This window comes from Scatophagus argus, chromosome 16 (genome assembly GCF_020382885.2).
Source record: "Scatophagus argus isolate fScaArg1 chromosome 16, fScaArg1.pri, whole genome shotgun sequence".
NCBI classification, from domain to species: domain Eukaryota; kingdom Metazoa; phylum Chordata; class Actinopteri; family Scatophagidae; genus Scatophagus; species Scatophagus argus.
The window spans coordinates 16,346,376-16,368,562 of record NC_058508.1 but is presented as its reverse complement, the minus strand read 5'-3'; the positions used below and the strand labels follow the sequence as shown (position 1 = coordinate 16,368,562).

Below are 22,187 nucleotides of genomic sequence, written 5' to 3'. Positions count from 1 at the left end.
AAATTGTTTTTGAAAAATGTAGGTCTCAAAGAGTCAAAGGGGATTTGATTCCAGATCAAATCAGGCTTCAAATTAAAGTAGTGATGGGGGGTCTATTTGAGACTTGTACGCCATCAAAAGAGGTAAAACATCAACAGGTCAGGGTGTTCAAAACAATCTTGTAATACATTAAATGAAGGTCTTGTCTCTCTGTTTCTCTACCATCATTCAATCATCACATCCTCATTATGCTCACAAACCAATGCAGATGCTGGAAGCGAATAGCCAGCTTGCTAGATAGTTCGTCCAGTTCAGAGTTTATGAACTAGGTGACTGCTAACGTGAGCTAGTTTCTTTAACGTTAGTTAGACAGCCATTTCCAGTGTTGGCTAAATGGTTAGCTAGCTGTGCATATGACTTAGCATTTCATTACCAAAATAAAATGTTATATAACATCAGCTAACATTGCTACTCACTCATGAGCTGTCAGTGGAGGATTAGTTGCTATAGAAATATGTTTCGACATCAATATAGAGTTCATTATTTCATTTTAATAGTCTTTTGTTTGGCTGTGGTGGTGGCTGAGTAATTAAAACATGTTATAATCCATTCACTATTTTCAGAGTAAGAATTATTGGGTGTTCTATGCCTGTGCTGTTTCAGACACAGGTCTAGATGCTGGATGGTACTTACATATACAACGGTTTTAATAGAGGACTCTGGCTAATCATTTCCTGGAAGATACTGGCGAAATGCGGCAGAAATGATTGATTTGATAAAGTGAATGAGGAACATGTTTACGAAGATAAATAAGCTCTGCGTGAGCAGTTTGCGTATGCAACTCTGTGATCAAAGACAATGGATTTCATTAAAAAGTAATCAGCATGTTCTATGTATGCTACTCGTCCTTCATTAATAGGCTTATGAGTTGATAGCCATATACTGTGCGATTCAGCATGATGAGTGGAGATGAAAAACATCAGCTGACTGGAGATTGGTTGACAGGCAGAGTCTCTTCTTTATGTTTCACTCACATTTCCAGACTAAACAAGCTTCTTTTGCAGATAGAACAACATACAGTGTATAGCAGAGACAGTTTATTGTGGAATGTACAATACTTGTACACACAAAAAGAAAGACTGTATACACATACACACACACACACACACACACACACATACAGGCAGTTGCTGTAGTGGATGGTAGACCACAGGGTGTAGGCAGACAGCCAGTGAGTCAAAATGAGGCCCAAAGTAACCACTCTGAAATGAACGCTTTAGAGGACAGCCAAACCACGACATCAAACACACACACACACACACACACACACACACACACACACACACACACACACACACAGAAGAGACACAGTTAGCAATGTTGTGTACGGGCTAAGGCCTTCTAGAAAAAAGGTGGGAAGGACAGTATTTTTTCTGTTGATCGCTCCACTTTCCAATTTATTGGGAAAGTTTTTGAAGAAAAGTTTTTGGAGTAAAGGAAAAAAAAAAACAATGAAGGCCCAAAACAAAACTCCATGTCAACAAAAAAATTAGATCAGACAGCTTTTAACCGATGTTGCTGTTGCTTTTGGGATTTGTTATTTGTGCTCCTGTCCCGGTGTGAGCCTGATGAGAGGAAGTCGTTAAGTGAAATCAAACAAAGATAATCAGCTTCTTGTAGTGCTCTGATTAGAGACACAGAAGTTCTGACCTTAATTAATGCTCACATTGTTTTAGATAAGTAACCATGTTTAGTTGTGTTTAGAAGCTGAACAGGCCTGGTTGGTTTCGGTTTAGTCTTCCAAAGAAAATCTGTAAAATCCCGAAAAATATTTCCATTTCACATACCACGAATGTGAGAACACTGTTTTTATCTACAAAAATGAAAAATGGTTTTAATACCTTTCTGTGATGACATGTCTTATATGGATTATGTTGGCTTCCAGCACTTGCAGCGTCTATGATAAATGTAGCAGGGTGTTTTATGTATGTGTAGTTTCTTCTTTTTCCTTTTTTTAAATGCTGGTATGTTGAGACATTTCTTTCCATGAGGCATTTATCATCTGACATTTTCCACCGACTCTTTGTCCATAGGGATTGTTTTCTGTAAATAGGACCTGTCACCAGTCAACACTGGCTGCTATGGGATGTGAAATATGACCACAGTCACTGAAAGGACATAAACACAACTTGGCAGACTCACCTGCAAGAGGGACAATCGTCAGTGCCAGCAGGCGTACCAGCACATCTAGGAGCAGTTTCTCAGACCCAAACAAGGATTCCTTTCTGTATGAGAGGATTATTTCATCGTTGCCAAGAATTACGCTGACTCATTGTTCAGATAACTTACTGTTAATATAGTATTAATACAGCAGTGGCTGAAATCTTTCGCAAAGAAATGACATTCTTGTTGATTGTCTTGATGTGTTGACGACTGCTTGAAATGTTTGTGAAGCTGTATAAATCCCAACCAATCCCAACCATTGGTGTGCCTGTCTGAGCACTTTCCTCCCACAATGCTTGAGGGAGAATCATGTTTCTTTGAAAGCTTTCATGCCGTTCCAAAAATTTCTGAGTTCATGCTGTCTGCAGTCCGAGGGCTCCCTGAACTGTGAGGTCAGTGGGAGGGAAAGGTGGTTCAGGGTTGGAGCCAAAGCCAGAGACAGGCCAGAGGCCAGAGCATTATGAAACACACAAATACACAGCTGTGTGTGGACAGCCTCCCACTGTTCTTGCCGATCCACCACAACAGGCCACTAATCCCTCTTAGATCTGCTCATCAGGGCCAGACAGTGCCCATCCAGTGGCGCTGCCGCATCTGGTGGAACCAACGAGCGGAATAATCTTGGCTTACGGTTGCAGCAGAATGAAGCAGGGGGCCCATGAGGCCGGAGTCCTGGGGGCCCTCACCGGATCCCCTGCTGCCCTACCACTCTTCTCTGTCCCACTGACAGAAAGAAACCATGAAAAAAGGAAAGTGTCATATCAACCTTTTTTGTTGTTGTTTTAGTTTTTTCAAGTGCATTTAAGGATAATGTTTAAGTTATAGTATTGTCCAAGGTCAACTGATGCCTTTCACACATCACCTTATAAAAAATAAAAAAAAGGACTGCAACAAAAAAACACAAGACTCTTACTCAATAAAAGTGTTAATGAATTCTTAACTAGATTAGGTGCAAGAGGATTTGCGTGGCCTCCTCAGGCTCAGTAACTCCAATGAAAGCAAATAACTGAATAGGACTGCAGAGTTTAACATAAGCCACATAAACAGGACAGTGTGATTTACCTGCTTACAAGAATGAAATTATCTGTCTTTTCCCATATCAGAATTATTTCAGTCAAACTTTTAAGGTATGTGCATTACTGACAACTGAGAAGTCTTAGGATCATGAATTTCTCTTGCAAAAGTCACGTGTATTTTTAATATTACAGTTATCGTCAATGTATCAATATATCGCAACATCATAAAGCACCAACAGAGAGAGGTGTTTTGTTTATTGACTGCCCATTAACTTATTACTATCCAAAACATGGCTGTGGTGTGCACAACACCCTGAATAATGATGATGACAGTGAGATGAGTGCATCTAGTTGATCCACCAGTACCAAGAATTACGGTGAGGATCAACTTGCTAGTGAGAGGCCAAGCACATGATTAAATCACTCACATTCCTAATGGAGGTCAATGCAATCTTCTGGATTGTATTTACACAAAAATATTCATGTGAGCTGACCTGATTTAGTCTCATATTCTGTGACAAGAGGAAACAAAAAAAATGCCCTTGAGAGACAAAGAAAATCGGAGGAACGTGCCTTAAAACTACTGTTTAAGCATGTGGCTGAGGTGGATGTTATTGAAGAGGATGCATTACAAGGCTGACCTGAGGTCAGTGTTCATTGTTTCGCTTGGGACAGGCTAACAGCAGAGCAGAGGGTGGAAGCAGCTGCCTGAATGTTTTTTCTCCCTGAATTTGAGCACCACCTCAGTTACCCTGCATCCCCATTTTAAACACTAACTGCCCTCTTCACTTACTCCAGGAATGTTACAAAGCTATGCAGACCTCTCTGAAGCTATGTACTACAGGAGATCATTATATCTACATACTGATGTGTGCAGGGTCAGGGTCACTCACTGATTTATGCGCAGGACAGGATTCATTTACGTAGCGCTTCATGGGAAAACATGACAAACTGCTCCACAATAATTACAAAACGTGAGACATTACAGATATGAAAATGAACTAAATGGTTCGAGTATGTAAAAGGAAAAATTGTAAAAGCAATTTGGATAAAAGGATATAAATGCAGTGCCTTTAACCACATACACACACACTAATCAAGGCCTCGTCAACAGTGATGCATACATTTTTTAAGATTTGATTTGGTCAACTCAAATCTTTGTCCTAACTTAAGAAACAGCTTCTGTGGCACAATAAAAACCCCAGGTTCACCTATATTAAGCTACAGGAAACTCGTCCTCAGTTTAACAAGTCATGTAAATTTAAATGTATAAATACCTTAGCTTAGCGTAGCTGTACAAGTGGAAGCATGAGGTAAACTGAAAGAGGCCTAAAGTAGAACCCTGAGGAACACCGCAGGGAAGAGCAGCAGTATTTATTTTCTTCTGCTGTTGGCTGTCTAGTTGCTATGAATTCAACATGCACACAAAACTGACATGCATGGTCTCACCTACTATATGAATTATATTGGCTGAGTTTTGTAAATTTTCCCAAACTGTCCTTCATTGGACTCGCTGTTTTTTAGACAAGAAGAGGTTTAGCAGATGTGCCATTTGCCACCTTCTGCCAAGGAATACTGCTCACTTGAGCTGTATGCTACTTGACTGTGGGCCAGGACAAAGCAGAAATCACAACTGCTCATGATGTTATTCAGCTTGAAAAGCCCAAAGGTTAATGAAACTTTGGGAGGGTGGGGGGCTGGTAGGAGAGAGACAGATGGGAGGGTAATGTCAAAATTCATCATGAAAAATCTTTCCAAGCATCACACAGACACCAGCTGAGGAGACAGGCTTACGTAGTGTTTTATAATCCAGACTCCACTAGCATTCCACACCATCATTTGTATGTATGTTCACCCTCCTGGTTGACTATTAAAAAACTGTAATACTTTTATGTATGTATGTATATTAACATTTACATCAGCAGAACACTGACTGGCTGAGACACATAACTGTCACACACATGCACTGCCTCTGCTAGCAGGCCTGGTGACACAAACACATCTTGCGGCATGGGAAGCCTTTTTCCAGGAAACCGTCTGACAGGATGTCAGGCCTCAGCGTGGTACTAAATCATTCGCCATGGCAGAATAAAGCCAAGCTCCTGGGTTCATACTGATGTTTATATTATGAGCTTGTTTGGAATTATCACTGGGGCTCAGTGAATTCAGGTTCTGCTCTTTCGCATTGCACTTGTTTGATTTTAGTTTCAGTTTGGGGGTGTGCAACACATTAAGGATTACATTTTATGCGATTACAAGGAGCTATTTTACCCTTATCTAGCTACTTCCTCCCTGACATCTGAAAATAAGGAGATGTCCCAGCCACTGGACGCTGGTGCCTGAGCTGCAACACACCATAATCTCCACCACAGACTTAATGAGCTTAATGTGCACTCCCAGGCCTCTGAGCTTAAAGGCATGTGCACAGCATGCACCATGCCGCTGTGTTGTTTTTGCCTCTGTATGCATGTATTTCTCCACTTAAAAAAAAAAGTGTCTTCTGCTGTGACTGTTCATAACGATGTGACTTTCTGTGTGAGAAATGACCAGACTTAAAGTCCTAATCTGATGAAATATTTTAGAATTTCAGTGTGCACACAGACACTGTGGTTTAATCATTATCATTAGACTCACATTACGTGTCTGTGACCATCTGGTGCCAAAGTGACTGTGCAAACAGCTGACATGTATCCAGTGCTGACTGAGGTTGAGCATAGACTTTCATTTGTAAACAAGCCATATGCCGTCATGCAGCCTAAAGTCTTTAAGGGAAAGTAAATGCAAACCAGAGTCTTACAGTGGTGCTGAGGCTCCCAAGAATAGGAACAGATTTCAGAGCTTAATTGGGGATAAACTGTGATTTAGTCCTCAGACCCGCCGGTCCACTCTGCCCCTAACATTCACTTTCTCCCCTACTGCAGTAAATGACACACACAACAGGCACTGCCACGCAAACCAGCATTAATCAACATTTGTTCCCTATTTAAACATGCAATCAAAAATGACAAAGTACTTTTGTCATTTGGATGGCGCACAAATATATAAAAAATTAAATATACTAAAAGCTTTCATTTCACATAAATTTCTGGCGGCTGTCATGTTGTAAGGGTTACCTGAATACGTATCTGGATTTATTGCTGTGTGACCTTTTAGCTTGATAAATATAATGTGTGACTATGAGCCGCCTGCAGCTCTTTCACAGAAACATCTGACAAGCTTATAATGCATGTCATAGCATAAAAAATTTACCTTTGCATAAGCATGTACAGCAGAATCAATTTGACTAATGTTGTGGAACTCTGAATATTATATGTGAGAGATTATTGGATTAACAACCAACCTTTGCACACAAGTGAATCAGACTGAGACTCTGAGTAATGAGGAGTTTGATGTTGCGTGAGTATTTACTCCAGATGGTCTTAATTTAATTTTTTACAACAAACATTTAATGTAATTCTGTGACAAAAGAAGATGTGGTACTGTGTGTATCTCTATGTACTGATATGTGATAGATGCATGAGTGTCCGCTTTGTATTCAATACGTCAACTTCTGAAGGGCGATGGACTTAAAACATCTTATCTGTTATTTCTTGAACATCTTTAATCTCTGACCCGAGGGCGATGCTTTTGCAGGAGGCGAAAAGCTTTAAGCGCTGTTCCATTGCTGTGCCTCAGTTAGTTGAAAAGCAGAGATAAAAGACAGAAATCAAGGCTAGCTGACCAGGAGCAAGAAGGATTTTCCATCTGGTTGTCAAACTAAAGTGCTTTGTTGCTGTTTTGTATGAACTGCCTTTACTGCAAAGTGACAGTTTTGCATTTTTGCCAACCACCATGTATCTTTCTGCATGGTCAAAACAAATGCTAAAGTGCTACGATCTAAACTTACCAAGAATTATAAGCAGTGACAAACTACACTCTTCAAGTCTCCTATTGTGTGCAGACTAGTCTCATAGATCTGATGCTTTTTGGCTCACCTTATCAGTTGGTAAAAGGTGCTTCAACTGGTACTGCTTCAACCCCCACTCCTCTACTGGAAATACTACTCTTTAAGCTTACTTATGATTCGGCTCCATCATCGATGCAGCTGTGGAAAGTGTAGTATTTGAGATTTAAGACTCACTGCTGCCTCTTGCACGAGTGATCACTATAGCACATGCAGAAGGAAAGGCTGTATGTTTCCACAGCTCTAATCTCCTGTTATTCCAGTCTCGTGACAACTGATATTAGAAAGTATTTTCTTCCTAGAATGTGCGTTTTTTAAAAAAAGTATCTTTTGCAGTCAGTGTGACAAAATGAATGCCTTCATTTATAGCACAGAGTTGTCTGCTCTGAGTTGGCTAATTAGATTTGACCAGGAAACAGTTTGAGTCACAGTTTCCTGAAAGGTCAGTTATCAGTTAGGACACCACATCCTCAAACTTTTCACTTCCGTTGTTACGCATATCTCCAACTGAGGAAGTCGCTAACAACTGAATCTGTTAGATAGAGAGAGACCCTGGTTATGCAAACTCTTAAATATAAGATCAGTGAAACATGCTGCTCCTGAATTATTCCGTTCCAGTATCTGTACTTCAGTTCTTTCAAAGCGGCACAAGAGACTTATGTTCAGCACTCCTACGCACTCTATAAAGCTTGACTGGGTTCGCTGAAGCACGGCAAGGCGTTTTGTTTTGAAACTGCGCATTCCAAAATTCTTTCATTAGTGGTTTTCATTTTTATTGCTGGCCTAGAACTAATCAATTACTTGCAAGGAGAGCTGAAGGGGCACAGAGACGTTTCTTTAGCGCAAATATCTGCTTTCAGGTTCTTTTAACACTCTTCAGCTTCAGGGTTTCACTTTAGGGTTTTGTTGGTGTATCCCTCCTTCCCCTCCGGTGCTGAGCAGGAAATTAAGCGATGGATCTGCACACAGGGGAACATTGATTAAGACCTGATGTTGCCATGCTGCATGGGCCATGTTATCAGGCCTGTGGATAGAGCTTAGCAATCATAAAATAAGGGGATTTTTATGTTTCCAGTCACAATTGCTAGAAAGCTCAACATGGCTCAACATTGCTATCTCTGTATGACTCATCAGCACCTACTAAAAGCTAATACTGTACTGTAAGGATTATCACTGTGGGACCCTGAAGTTATTAAAACACAATATGCGCTAAGGCTTTGCAAAATGCAACATGGAGAATGTCTAAAAGAAAAAGTAAGAAACTAGAAAATAAATCTATGAGCTTTTAGGCACCGCAATACAGACATTTGAAAACTAACCTGATTCATAATAGTCCATGAAATCAGCTGAAGTTAAGACAAGACATGAACATTGTTCTTCATGTCAGGATTATGATATGTGCCACAAGAATTTATATCGTAATCCTTAATCTTCTTAGCAAACTTCAGTCCCCTAATTAAAATCTCCATTCAGCACAACAACACAAAGGCATTTCTGCATTCGGATTGTACTGTGTTTATCACTCTGCTTCCCAAAGTGATAAACTCAAGGCTGATTTGTGACAAACTCACATCAGAATAGAAAGCCACCATTCCGCCTCTCAGCTTTCAAACACATTAATGCTCCTTCCTTCTGAGACACAGGAACTGTGATTCCTTTTCCCTAAAAACCAGCAGGGCCATAGAGAACCTTTAAGGCATCAGCAGAGATTTGTCCCAAGCAGTGGTTTGTTCTCTATGGAACGACATTTAGTTTTATGCAAGAATATAGACTTCCTGACTGATAAACCTTATAACTCACAGACCTTTTGCTCAAACTGGCCTTCCTGGATCATATTTCATATCTCACCAGAGCCTGAAACAACATGAACCCACCAACACAACCTGTGTTGTTTTAATGCAGGGCTGCTTTCAGTCTGGGCTCTTGTTAGATCTCACAGAGATAACTGGTGAGGTTAGGGCTAAAGGATATGTTCACAGTTTTTGAAGTCTATCTGAAACCAGTAGGAAAGTATCCATGAGAATATTGAACAATGTTTTGCTAGTTCAAACCGGCCATTAAGAGATCCCTTCCAAATGTACTTTCATTGTAAGCAACTGGGACAAAATCCATTGTCATTCTGCCCAAAAAATGTGTTGTGAAGATGATATGAGGCTTGAACAGTCTGAGTTAAACAAACTTCTTCATTTGTGCCCCTTTTATACAATCTCACAAAGCCACACGGCAACACAAAGAGGGAATACTAAAAAGGTTGAAACCTTCACCACACACCATTTATACATAAAATGTATTTTTACAAACAAGAACTGTGGATTTTGTCTGCTTCACTTACAGTGAAATTAAGTTGGGAACACATATTTCTGAATCTGAATGTGAATATTGTTTTATGACACACTTTAAAAAAAAAACTGGGCATCTTTCCTTTGTCTGGCAGAGTTTGGATAAAGTTGGGTTCAAGTTAATGCAGGGACAATCACAAACTAATGTTGAAACAGACTTGCGCACAACATGCATAGAAAGAGTAAAGTGCTGTTACGCCTTCAGGGACCTGATGAGCCGCAGTAAATGTCAGAATTCACCACTTGGGACATGACAACGATGCTTCAACCGACACACCGTCCACCGCTCTGATACATTTCCACATGCTGACGAGCTGGAGGCTTTTGTATGTGTGTGCGTGTGTTCCCCTCAGGCTCCCTCGCGCCCCACCTCCCTGCCCTCCGCCCAATCAGAGCGGAGAACGGCCAGTCGGGCCTCGCGACCGTAGAGCGAGCAGCAGCGTAGAGCGGAGCGAGGAGACGGTGGGGGGAGGGTCACGTGTGTACACACTGTTGGGCTCAGCAGCACTCCAGCAGTAGTAAAGTCTGTAACGGACGGCCCCTTTTCACAACGAGCCTCGTCCGGAAAGTTGAGAAATGAAGTCAGTATCCACCGACATGCATTAAAACGTTTTCTGGTGTGCCGTTTTGGGGCTTTAAGAGCGCGGAGAGAGCCGAGCCGTATTTTAGGACGCGTTTGTTTGTTTGTTTGTCAAATGAAACGACTGAGAAATGCCAGTGGAAATGCTTCATCCGAACCCTATGCCTCCGTAGGTTTGTCACCGACCCAAATCCATACGTTTGTGGTGAGTTTTTTTTTCTTCTCTCTTGTTGTATTATTTCAACCTACTAATGTGCGTGTGCGCCTTGAACGTTCACCTCACGGCGGTAGGGAAGCGAATATGCCCCCCTGGAGATGAGAGAGAGCAGTAGCTTTAGTTGTGCCAACAATAGCCGCAGAAATGGTAGAGTAATGGCAAATCCGTGACAGCTATCCACGCTTTCATGTGCCCAGTCAAGTGTGATGGAGACACGCAACGACGGCAGTGATAAACGGGGGCTTCTTTTGTTGTCTTAGCCTTGTAGTGGCTCCACAGTTTGAACCAAGCGTTTATATTTGGAAAACAACACCTGAAGACTTTTCTCACGTGGATCAACTTTCTCAAGGGCCGGAAAGGGGGGAAAAAAACAGTTGGATCAGTAAAAGCTCGTTCACTGGCGATAAAAATAGTGCAGTTTTAAAGTTGTGGTGGACTGCTCCTGGCCTGAATAACAATCCCTACCTTGTTGACACGACATCTGTCATGGGGACCTACAGCTAATGAGACTGTCATTATGACTCTTCAAATTTAGAAATATGTGTGCACTGCAAAATGAAGGCAGTAAATCTTCTAATATATTACGTTAATTACACAGTTTTTATATAGCCCATATGTTTAGTCTTCCAGTGTTAAGTCATTCATAAAATAGAAGATCAGAAAGTGCATTTTAAGCACAGGCACATGAATACACTCTCTTAGTTTGTGGCTTCAGCACCGCCTGACTCCTTTGTATTGACAAAACTTTTGATTGGCTTGTAAAGTCACTTTTTTTTTAAAGAACAGGCAACAGATGTTTCCCAAAGTTGCTGATTATGTGCCAGCACTTCCACCTGTGCTTATTTCACATCAACTCGGAGGCTGAGTGGATGCTGCTTTCTGACGGAGTAGCTCTTTCTTTATCGCCAAACTAAATGCCTCTTGAGATTTAAGCTTTGCACTTGTTGTCCTCGACTTCATCCATGTGACCGAAGGGGAAATGAGCATGTGTGCTGGGGCTTAATGGCAGTAAGCCTGCTTTGTGCTGACCACTGAGCTCTGACTTTGTTGATTCCGTTGACAGTTTAATATATGGCCCAAAGGACGCTAAGGAAGCAGCTGAAACTGACCATGACCGGTGTTTGACCAAGTCTTTTAAGCCAGAAGTTGTTATGAGGAGATGCCGTTTTTTTAAAAGTTAAATCTGACCTCGTTCAACCTCCTCAGTGCAGCAGTGAGTCGGTTAAACTTTTTCTGTGGTTAACCAGGTGAATGACAAGGACAGTCAGCCGGCAGAAAATCGATTTATTTGCCACAATCTGTGTAGTTCGCAAAGAATCCATTCAAAAACAAGATATCTTCCCAGCGCTGTGACTCAATTCTGTGGGGACTGATAGTGATTTTTGGGATGCTCGCAAGTATTTTAATCACTCAGTAATTTTAATTTGCAAAATGTTATGCAGCATTAGTAAGCACCTGAAGTCAGGTCCCTCATTAATATTTTAAGTTAATGGGCTGCTTTCCAAGAATAATAGGCAGCTGAGAAATGCACTAGAAAGGAAGCAGAAAGTATATGGAAGCTTTCTTAAATGAACCATTTATGCTGTAATTACCCCTATACTGCAAGTTTGGCAGTTCTTTGGACACTTGTTTTAATTCACACATCATCAGTTACTGGAACATTTTGTCTGTCAAGTGTCATTGTGCTATGCTTAACCTCTGACATCGCTGCGCAGTCACAACATCTCAAGGTGTCTGTCATGTAGTCTTATTTTCCTTCTGTAGTACTTCTGTTACTGCTCTGCTGCACACTGCTGCAGACTCAAGTAGCGAGTCATGTGACATCACTCTTTCTACTTTCTGAGAAGAGCCTGTAAATTCCACTAAGGATATATGAGGGGTGTGGGCCCAGTATGTCACACTACTCCCATCAGCCCCTGAGATCTGGCTTCAAAATGCTGAGACGTCAAGCATGTGGGCGTCGCTCTTACGAGATCGTGTTTGGTGGGGCCAAAGCATGCTGAAGCACGGCCTCCCCCTCTGGGAATATTTAACTTTACAACGTTTGACATGAAATGGGGCAAAAAGTTCAGACGGGGCTTCGCCGAGTTTGTGACTGCAGTCAAAGACATGCGAGAAGAACTCGAAAGATTTTTCCGCATGTTTTCCTCTTTTGATATGAGCTAGGGTTGTTCCTGCATAGCCGTATAGTTTCACGTGTTGCACCTCAGCATGACCCTGACAGATGATAAAAGCTAATTTATGTACTTCAGTAATAAAATTTGCATGTTTTGATCACTATAAATATCCTCTGTCTAGTGTGTAAGAATTAGTAGCATCAGGCGGTTTAGTCGCAGACTGCAGCCAGTTCAGCGTCCCTCGTCTCACCCTCCCCTGTGGTCACTGCTAAAAACGTGTCATTCTCAAAGCTAATAATACTGTCTATAGAGATGTAGGAGAAAGAAAATAAAAAGTCTTTGGAAAGTCAACACTTTATGTAATCAAACACCAGTGAACATCAAGTTCCTTTTTTATGCAGATTCTTTTCTTTACCCTGCAGCTTTTGTAAGCTACAGTGTGAGCCCGAGTGGTAATGAAAGGGTGGCTGAAATGTCTGTATACAGCAGGTGCCAATGAATGGGGACAGCCAGCCACAATAGAGGGCTCTCTTTAATTATCACCAACATCTCTTCAAGTCATTTTCTCCTTAAGTGATCGGAGATTTTTGAAACGGTGTAGGGTGAGCAAACTTCTTCCAGTCTACAAAACATTTTGAAAAGAGAGCACATAATCTATGGGAGACGACCATAGCTAATTATGTCCTTTTGTCACGGTCTGTTTTAGTAAATGAATCACTTAGCAGCTTGTGTCAGAGGGCCATGTTTACAAGAGGTTTGACCAGTGCTGTCGTCTGGTGAAGACAGTTTTTGTTTTGTTTAGAGAAACTGTACACTTTCTTCCTCTTGATCCTGGTCCAGTCCAGCTCTGAGCCCCAGCTTCCACAATGCTCTCATTACAGCCAATTGGATTAGTATAGAGGAGGGACCAAGCCCTCCTGTGTGTGTATATGCATCTGTGTCTGAGGCTTAAGGCCAAAACAGCCTCTCTGTAGTGGTGTTACATAAGTGAAAGGAAGACTGTTTCACCCTTACTGGCATCGTTACTCATCCTGAAAACAAAACTGCCTCCGTGTGCTTTGTTCCTCAGTATTTTCATGGGATGGTGGGGGTTCCAGAAAATTTCGCAATATTATTTACTATTCGGAGAATCGGTCCTTTTAAGACAAACATGTGGAAACATGACAGCCAAATTTTTCAGGGAATAAAACAGAGTGAACTAGGGTGACTTACTGTATCACAGCAATTCTGTGATAGCCTTATTATCTTGTTTTCCCTGGGAAAAAAAAGCGATTTGAATAATTTATTTAAAAATGACCTGAATTATTGATGCAAGGCAGCATTATATAAGCTTTTTGAAAATTCGCAGCACCGTCAGGCCTGATCACAGACGCTACAGACATGTCCGTGGTCATTTTCTCTGACCTTGCCCTGAACTCCCAACTCCTCAAGTCGCTCCTCACTGACCCTTCACCGGAGCCTGACTCACATTTCACTCTTTATAAATCTACCCATCACCACGTGCCCAGCCCCCACTCAGCTTGGCAGTAACCTGAACAGAAGGTGCACGTGCTTTACTCATAGCAGTAACTCCAAAGAGGTCTGTAATGTGTTAGGCTTGAAAAGTGTTTTTTTTTTTTTTCTTTATCGGGCTGCATGTAAAAAGCACAAGCTCAGTACTGCGCAGGCAGCAATGCCCCTGCTTGTTACAGAGAGTTACAGAGAAAAGACAGCAAAAGCTCACCCAGGAGTCAAACATTTGCCTTGGCCAGTGTGGCTCTCAACAAGGAGAAACAGGAGGGTTTGAGGCTGAGCTAGCAAATGAAACATTGTGAGGCGTTCGTAATCAGCCAGTCAGATGCAGTGAAGTGAAATTAACAGTGTTACCCAGAGCATAATAGCTGTGCCATGGCTGACGTGTTTCTGTGTCAAGGCCTTGGCTGCTCCTCCAGCTTGCACAGACACCAAAAACAAAGAGAACTGAATGCTGCTTATGGAGGAAAACACATCTCAGTGGCTTCTGTTTTGCTTATTCGTGACTTCCTCAGAAAACACCACTTCCACTTTGTGCCAGCAGCTGACAGAAACTGTCAGCTCTATTGTGATGCATAATCACTGTTTTAATAATGTAAATCAACAATGGTAATCAGGGACTAATATCATTTGGGTTTTTCAACTTTTAGCTTTGTCTCCATTGTTACTAAGGGGAAATATGTATTACAGCCTAGAAACACACAGAGCATGTACATTCAACATAAAATATGTACAGAATACATAAACATTATGTCCACATAGGTACACAAAATTACAATGTGGTTATTTTAACTGTGGTATTACTGAATTGAATGTATTTTTTGCACGCAGTCTTTAAACTAAATACCATATGAAAACATCAGTAGTTCCATACAAATTATTCTACTCAAATAGTTTTTGTCAAGCTCTAGTTGTTACTGGTGATTGATAACTGTAACATTTGTCAACAATGCAGTAACTAACTTCTTTCTCCCTAATGCTCTGCCAGCAGTCGACCCGTTGAGAGAGTCTTGACCTGCGTCAGAGCCCAGCAATGTGGATCTGCATTGTTTACAATGAGACGGACACCAGTGTGGACTTCCGGCTCTGCCAGGACTATGGCCTCATCCTGTCAATCCTCTCCCTCATCTACCTCCTGGTGTGCTTCCCATTGGGCTTGTGCTACAATGTGCTTCTCGTTGTGGTCAACCTCTCCAACAAGGTGTCCATGACCATGCCCGATGTGTATTTCGTCAACATGGCCATTGCAGGCCTCGTGCTCAACCTGGTGGCGCCCGTGGAGCTGCTCAGTTCAACTTTCACGCGCTGGCATGCATGGGATTACAATAACGAGGTCTACATCACGCTTCTCATCCTCTTTAACATCTCCTCTCTGGTCATCATGTATTCCACCACACTGCTCAGTCTGGACTACTATATAGAGCGGGCGCTGCCTCGTACATACATGTCCAGTGTGTACAACACTAAACATGTGTGTGGGTTCATCTGGGGCGGGGCGGTGCTCACTAGCTTCTCTTCGCTTCTCTTCTATGTGTGCAACCACATCTCCACTAAGATGGTGGAGTGCTCCAAAATGCAGAACAAGGAGGCAGCAGACGCCATCATGATGTTCATCGGCTACGTGGTTCCAGCTGTGGCTGTTCTCTACGCCTTTGTGCTCATTTTGCGCATTAGGAAGGAGTCTACACCTCTGGATCAGGACTCCGCTCGCTTGGACCCTTCTATCCACAGACTGCTGTTAGCCTCAGTCTGTGTGCAGTTTGTACTGTGGACCCCATACTACATGACCCTGTTGGTGCACACTGTAGCTGGTGCACCAGGGTACATTAGCAACGCACGTTACTTACCCACCTATTATTTCTTAAGATGTGTGTCCAAACTGCTGGCATTCTCTAGCAGCTTTGCAATGCCTCTCATGTACAGGCAAATGAACAAGAACTTCTCCAACAAGCTTCAGCGGTTACTGAGGAGGCTGCATTGCGGAGACCAGTCCTGCCCGCATGAACGCTCAACAGTGCAGCAAGTGGTGACGTGAGATCTCCCCCCTGGAGATTACTGACGCCCCTCCCACTCCCCTTTTCCACCTCTAGTCGGCACTTATTCCCCACCACCAAGCCCCCCACCCCCCGGAGCCAGTATCTGGTCAGGCTCCCTTGCTGCTCTGGACTTTGTTAAGAGCAACGTACCTAACTGTGGAATTTCCTGTCACCTTCCAGAACTTGATCTGATCTATCCAGTTCTGCAGCAGTGAGAGGACAAACCAAGCAAAACCACTAAGTGCTGTTACTTTTATGTCACTGCGTGAAATTCTCCACCAAGACAATTAGGCTTCTGCATTGAGGGCAGTAAATTAGCAGCTGATCATGCAAGGCAGTGTTTTCTCAGAGTCTCACACGAAACACAAATTAAGTATCCTGTTTGCAAGGAAGTCCAAGCACCACACAGATGCTTTGTGTGTAGCTTTCTCCTGACGGTGTGCAGATCTAACTAATGCATGACTACCTGAATTTCACTGTGGGGTCCCAATATGCTACTAAATACAATTTAAGTCCCAATGACAGTAATTTACAAATGATGTAGAACTAATAAGCTATAAACCTTAATTATCAATATGGTGGATGGTAGTTGGTATATCAGCCACCCGCCACAGCTAATGAACTTGGGTTTCATGTCAACATTGCATACGCAGCCAGTAAACACCGGTATTGCCCTCAGACCAGAGGACTGATCACTTGAATGAGAAGATGGTCCTACCATTTCAGAGCTGAATTTACTTTTTCCTTCAATGTGTTGAGAGTGATTCCTCAGCTTCGATAATCATTTAAACATTTTAAAGATTGAGTACAATATTAACGGTCTCTCGCAGAAATTGTAGCTTCATTTCAAAAGCTATTTTCTTTCTTGATACCTGAAACTAATTTTCAGCATTATAGATTGAGTTCTGAGGTTTTGATCCACTCACAGGCATGAAGAGATTGTTCTTGCATATGTTATAAGCTCCACAACACATATCATAGAATACATTATATAACATCCACATCAGTTTGAAGTCACACACAACTGCATTGTATATGAAACTCTCACATGAAGCTTCTATTCAGGGTTCAGACTTAACCGGTATACCTCTTGTGATCTCTGCTGAAATCACATTTTAACCATAAGCAGTTCAAATCAACTCATCAATCTGAGCAGGAAGCCCGTTGTGTGATTTGTTAAACTGTGTTCATGTACATTCCCTGCATTGTATGAGCACTCATGAGTGGTTGGGAGGTTTTGTACAGTGGAAATATGAAGCCTGACTGCGTCACTCTAGAGGCACTATCAGAAACCTTCATCTGAGTGTAAAAGACTGACTTGCCAAGCAGTTGCGTTTGCAGGTGCTTGACAGAGTTTGAACTGCTGCTCGTATGCATTGAGATAATCTGCACATTATTGGCAATGATGCTTTGCTTCCTGTCTGCCACATAGTGAAAAAAGAACAGACTAATAGTGATGCACCACAGTTATAAAATGAGAAATAAAAACTTGTTTTTGCATGAGGTCTGTTACATCACTGCATTAGTTTTTTTTTGCTTTCTGAGTGAGAGGGCCAGTTTATAAATCATTCTGTGAACAGTGTGGGGCATTCACTTGAAGAGAAATGGAAGGTGGGCACACTGTTACATTCCACTTGCAGACAACAATAAATGATCGCCACCTGCCTTTGTAGACAGTTTTAGTTTACACCTCAAAAGATCATTTTATGTTAAAACTGAATTCTCTTAATAGTCTAACAATTGAAAGGCGCTTCTTCACCGTCTTCTCCAAATATGGTCCCTTTTGGCTTCAATAAACCAAGATGGCAATGGCCAGAATGTCAAGTTGTTAATATTAAAATTGTAAAATTATGTGAATATTGTTGTCTGCAACTGAGGTATGAAACTGTGTCCAGTGGTTTAATTTTCGCTGCATTGCCCCACCCACTCTCTGTGTGTCGATATTCAGTCAGTACTGTTTTCAACTGAGGCTGTGTGTTTACATTGTGTGCTACATTATGTACTGCCCCATGAAAAAGCTTGTACATATCGTGACACAGTTAATCATTATTTGATCTCTGTTCAAAGTCCTAATGCTTACTGTTCATGTAAGATTGGAAAGCAAACAGTAGTGCATGCCAGTGTCCATTTTCAGTCCCGGATTGGAGCATTCTACAGTGACACTCAAATTATCATGAATAGAATTGAATGTTTCCCATGGTTCTGATTATATGACAGTTGAACATGTTACCACTGGTATTTTTTAGGCTGTTAATCTAGTTAGAATTTATGTCAGTTTTACATTTGTTTCATTAAGAGACATCCAACAAGAAGGCACTCAACAAAACTCTATATTTATTAATCTGATGATGAAAAGATGTCTGGATCTGAATCTGCATCAAACCAAACAAAACGAATGACAATCTGATTTTTGGAGACTAGCTTTTTTTGGATTTTTGAAGGAGGCCTGACAAGGAATTCATTACCAAGGTGATTTAGAGCAGCTCTAAAGGGACTCTGACCCTGAGGACAATGAAGATAGGAGAGGTGTGAGGCTAATGAGGAGAGAGATAGAGGTCTGGCATTAGTCAGTGCCCAGCTCCAGAGGCCTGAGCGTTGTTCTTGGAGGCATGCTTGGTCCTGGTCTGGTCATAGTCATTGGGAGGATGCTGAGCCTGGTTCCGGCTGCCCAGCTACGGTTCTGGTGCCCCTCCGTGCCAGCATTTCCCACTGAGTAACCCCACGCTACATATGACGGCTGTCTAACTGAACTAACTAGTTAACAGCAGCTACAGTTAGCAGTTTCTTTGGCAGAAAGCTATCTGTCCATGTGGAAACTCCGTAAATCAGAGAGAGCAAGTGAACAAGAAAATACATTGTCCATAAGATATGATGCAAATTCACCAAATCGGTAAATAAAGTTCTGAATTTCTAGGCCTACTGTAAATAGTGTGGCCGGGCCCCCAGGAACACTCCAGTGTCTATCATTTTTTCAGCCTCATTTTTGTCTCAGAATCCTGGTTTTGATAAACAGCAAATTCATCAAATTCAGTTCCCATATCACTAATTTTTAAGCGGTGAATAAAGTTCAAAAAGTTTTTGTACGGAAATCAACGAGGCCTGTCCACCTCACCTTTTCTGCCACTAGTGGACTATGCACATGTGCTGTGCAGATGTTTACACACAAAAGGTGAGGTGCCTCACAGGGAGGTCCGCCATTTTGTCTACTGCTAGGTAGTCTTGTCAAATTTGGCAGGATTACTGGGAGTTGATATGTGCTTGTGCCATCTAAATTTGGTTGCAATCACAAAAAAGAAGGCCTCACTTTTAACAATAAAATCTAATTAGTTTTCCTCAGCCCAAGTCCCGACTTAACACCAAATTTTACTGAATCCATTAAGTCATCTGTGGAATATCTTCCTAGGTAACAGACTAAACAAACTTCTTGACAAAAATAATAATTAGCAATCACCACAAATGTATTAATGCACACAAGTGGCAAATAAAGCTTGATCAAATTAGGCTCAGCATCACACCCAGCTCAGATTACTGCTCAGGTCTGAGTGTGATTTGTTATTTCAGAGGGGCCGTAATCTCACACCAGTGCAAAGAAATTTGAGTAATAATCACTGAGTAAAATGACTGAAACAGACCAAGTGTAAAAATGCCCTCAAAGTTCTCATGTTTCGAATGTATGCAGATCTATTTTGGTTATTTGAACAACCAAACCTCAGACATCCGGATGGATCCACTTTCATGTGATACTTTTGTGACTGTGTATGCAAGTGTATGTGTATAATACAAATTAATGTGTATATATTGTATGTGAGAGATTTACAGGAGAATACCATGCTCTTTCAAAAATACAGTATTATTCTCTGAGAGATATATTTAGATTCTGTAAGTAATCTGCTATATTGTCAACTGAGTCAAAGACTGATTGAACAATAAACTAACATGAATATTACCACTCCTTCTCATCTTAATGAAGTTTGACAAACAAAAATGACAAATTATGTGGAAACAGCTGCTATGCAGTTTTTCGTTAAAAGCATGTTTGTTATAATTAACTCTAAACATTGTGCTTGCATCGAGCACCATCCCCTTAAATGCCCCTTGAAAGGGAAAAGTTACATTACTTTTACATTCGAAAAATAACTGGGTGCTTGGCTTAAGTCCTGCTTTTTGCCTCAAGTGCACATGAAAACAGCACTATTAGCTCTAACTCATGATGATGGGCAGGTGGTGGAGGTTCTTCCCTCCCTTTCTAGAGTGACAGTGGGAGCAAGGAGGGATGCCACAACTCTCCCCTTGCTCGCCACACTGCTGATTGCAGTGTGGTTGGACCTTTAAACCACGCCACTCAGACTGGGGAAAATAGCAACATTCCAGGCATTCTGGGAATTGTTTTGTCCTCTGTGAGTCTGACAGTCCAATACTGCTGCCACTCTCAATGAAAACAATGTTATGTAGGCTGACAGCTGGATTTTTTTTGCCTTAATGCAGGAACTGGGAGGGAAAAAAAGTGCAGCAGCAGGATGGATGGATGAAAAGCTAACTTTGTAACAATTAAACAACAACAATTAAAGTAAGGTGCCATATTACACCAGATGTTGTCACTATACTGTTAATGTCTTACAGGTACATCCAGCAACAGTAACAATAGTGGATTTAACAATAGCATATGTATTCTTTTTGAACAGAAATCTTTAGAGCCATAACACAGAACAAACATAAGAGGTCCTGGAGTTTCACTGGGTTCTGTTTGCTCAAGCAAACACACAAAGCACAAAGAACCTAATTCACCTATCAGTGTCATTACCAGGATACCACCAGCCTTTCTGAAGAATGGGAAGCTGTTGCAATGACAGGATTTTTCTGGGATGACAAAACCAAAAGTGATGTCATTAGACTGCCTGTAAATGCTGTCACTAACAGTAATAGACAAAGTTATATGCAAACTTACACACTTTAATATTTGCCTACTTATAGGGTACCAGCTATTTGTAACGTTTTTCTTTTGTCCAAAATGATTTGGTCTGGATGGATGGATGGATGCATAGATAGATAGATAGATAGATAGATACAGAGCCTTTACTGTCTTATTGTTGCTGTGTGTGCTTAGCTAAATTTGAAGCTAATGGGCAATGGCATCATTAGCTAAGCTAGTGTCAGGGAAATAGCTAGCCTGTTCCTGTGCTACAACAACAAAATTGGCCTACCACCATCTGTAAAGCTCAGAAACATTACATGTCTCATATTTTAATTAATGCAAAAGACAAATAATAATTCCGTCTGTTTCCAGGCTTTGTGCTTAGCTAAGCTAATTGACTGCTAGAAGTATATATTTTTTTTTATTACAGATATATATATATATATAATTTATTATATATTATAATAGATTTAACAAGTGGTATCCAATGATAGTTTCAGTGTTATATCCATACTATCAAATTGCGTTTTAACTCAAGTATACAAGAGGATATTTGGTGAAATAATATGTTAAATAAAGCTATATGCAGTCCAAATGAACTGGAGGTAAAAGTAACGATGCAGGTCTGGAATTGTGTCCCCAAGGTTGTAGACTCTTCCTGTCCAGGAAAAGCTCTTAACTGTACATCTGTCTGGGAACGCTGACCAAGCACAGCTTTCAAGTACTAGCTACATTAGTCTTAATGTTGTTTTTCCCCTTTAGAGGTTCAGCCAGACCAAAAGTATTAGGGTCAACTTCAGTGAAACATACTGGATCGCACATCAGACCACCTAGGTAGCCAGAAGGTTTGGCTTGTGGCTTTGAGTTTTATCTGGCTGTCAACCAGGTTTCACACACAACCCCTAGACCACAGTTGTTTTTCTTAATGTGGGTCAAATTGGGCTGCAGAATATAAAGAATAGAACAAGCGGGACAGGTTACAGCTAGTATTTTGTAAAACTCTCCCAAAAAGTAAATAAATAACACACCAAGATCCAGAGCAAGACAGCAGCAGTGAAATAAAATCCTGAATTGTTGAACAGCAGAAAAAAGAGCACATGGGTGAGGCTCCTATAGAGAGCAAATAATAATTCACCTAACTAATAAAAAATATAAACATACACACTTGAAAGTGAACAGGAGGGCGTGATTCAAGACAAAAAATATTTAAGAAGATCAAGGAGAAAATATCACATGCTGTAAACTGAGGTTTTGATTTAAGCAGAGCAGATAAAACACATACAAAAGACACTGTTATCCTGTATCTTGAACAT

The 22,187-nt window shown here is 41.3% G+C and overlaps 1 protein-coding gene across 2 annotated transcripts; it reads left to right on the top strand.

Moving 5' to 3' along the window:
* The first annotated feature begins 9,956 nt into the window (after positions 1 to 9,956).
* gpr146 (G protein-coupled receptor 146) lies at positions 9,957 to 19,908 on the top strand. 2 transcript variants are annotated; one of them, XM_046415556.1, is made up of 2 exons: positions 9,957 to 10,285; positions 14,918 to 19,908. In XM_046415556.1, the coding sequence occupies exon 2, from the start codon at positions 14,960 to 14,962 to the stop codon at positions 15,959 to 15,961; it is 1,002 nt and encodes a 333-aa protein (XP_046271512.1). In that variant the 5' UTR covers positions 9,957 to 10,285; positions 14,918 to 14,959; the 3' UTR covers positions 15,962 to 19,908. The 2 variants fall into 2 exon arrangements, with proteins under 2 accessions (XP_046271512.1, XP_046271511.1); XM_046415555.1 differs by having other exon boundaries at positions 14,915 to 19,908.
* The last annotated feature ends 2,279 nt before the right edge of the window (positions 19,909 to 22,187 follow it).

Bases quoted from the DNA above. Each gene is read 5' to 3' on its own strand.
- gpr146 (XM_046415556.1), top strand. From the start codon at position 14,960: ATGTGGATCTGCATTGTTTACAATGAGACGGACACCAGTGTGGACTTC.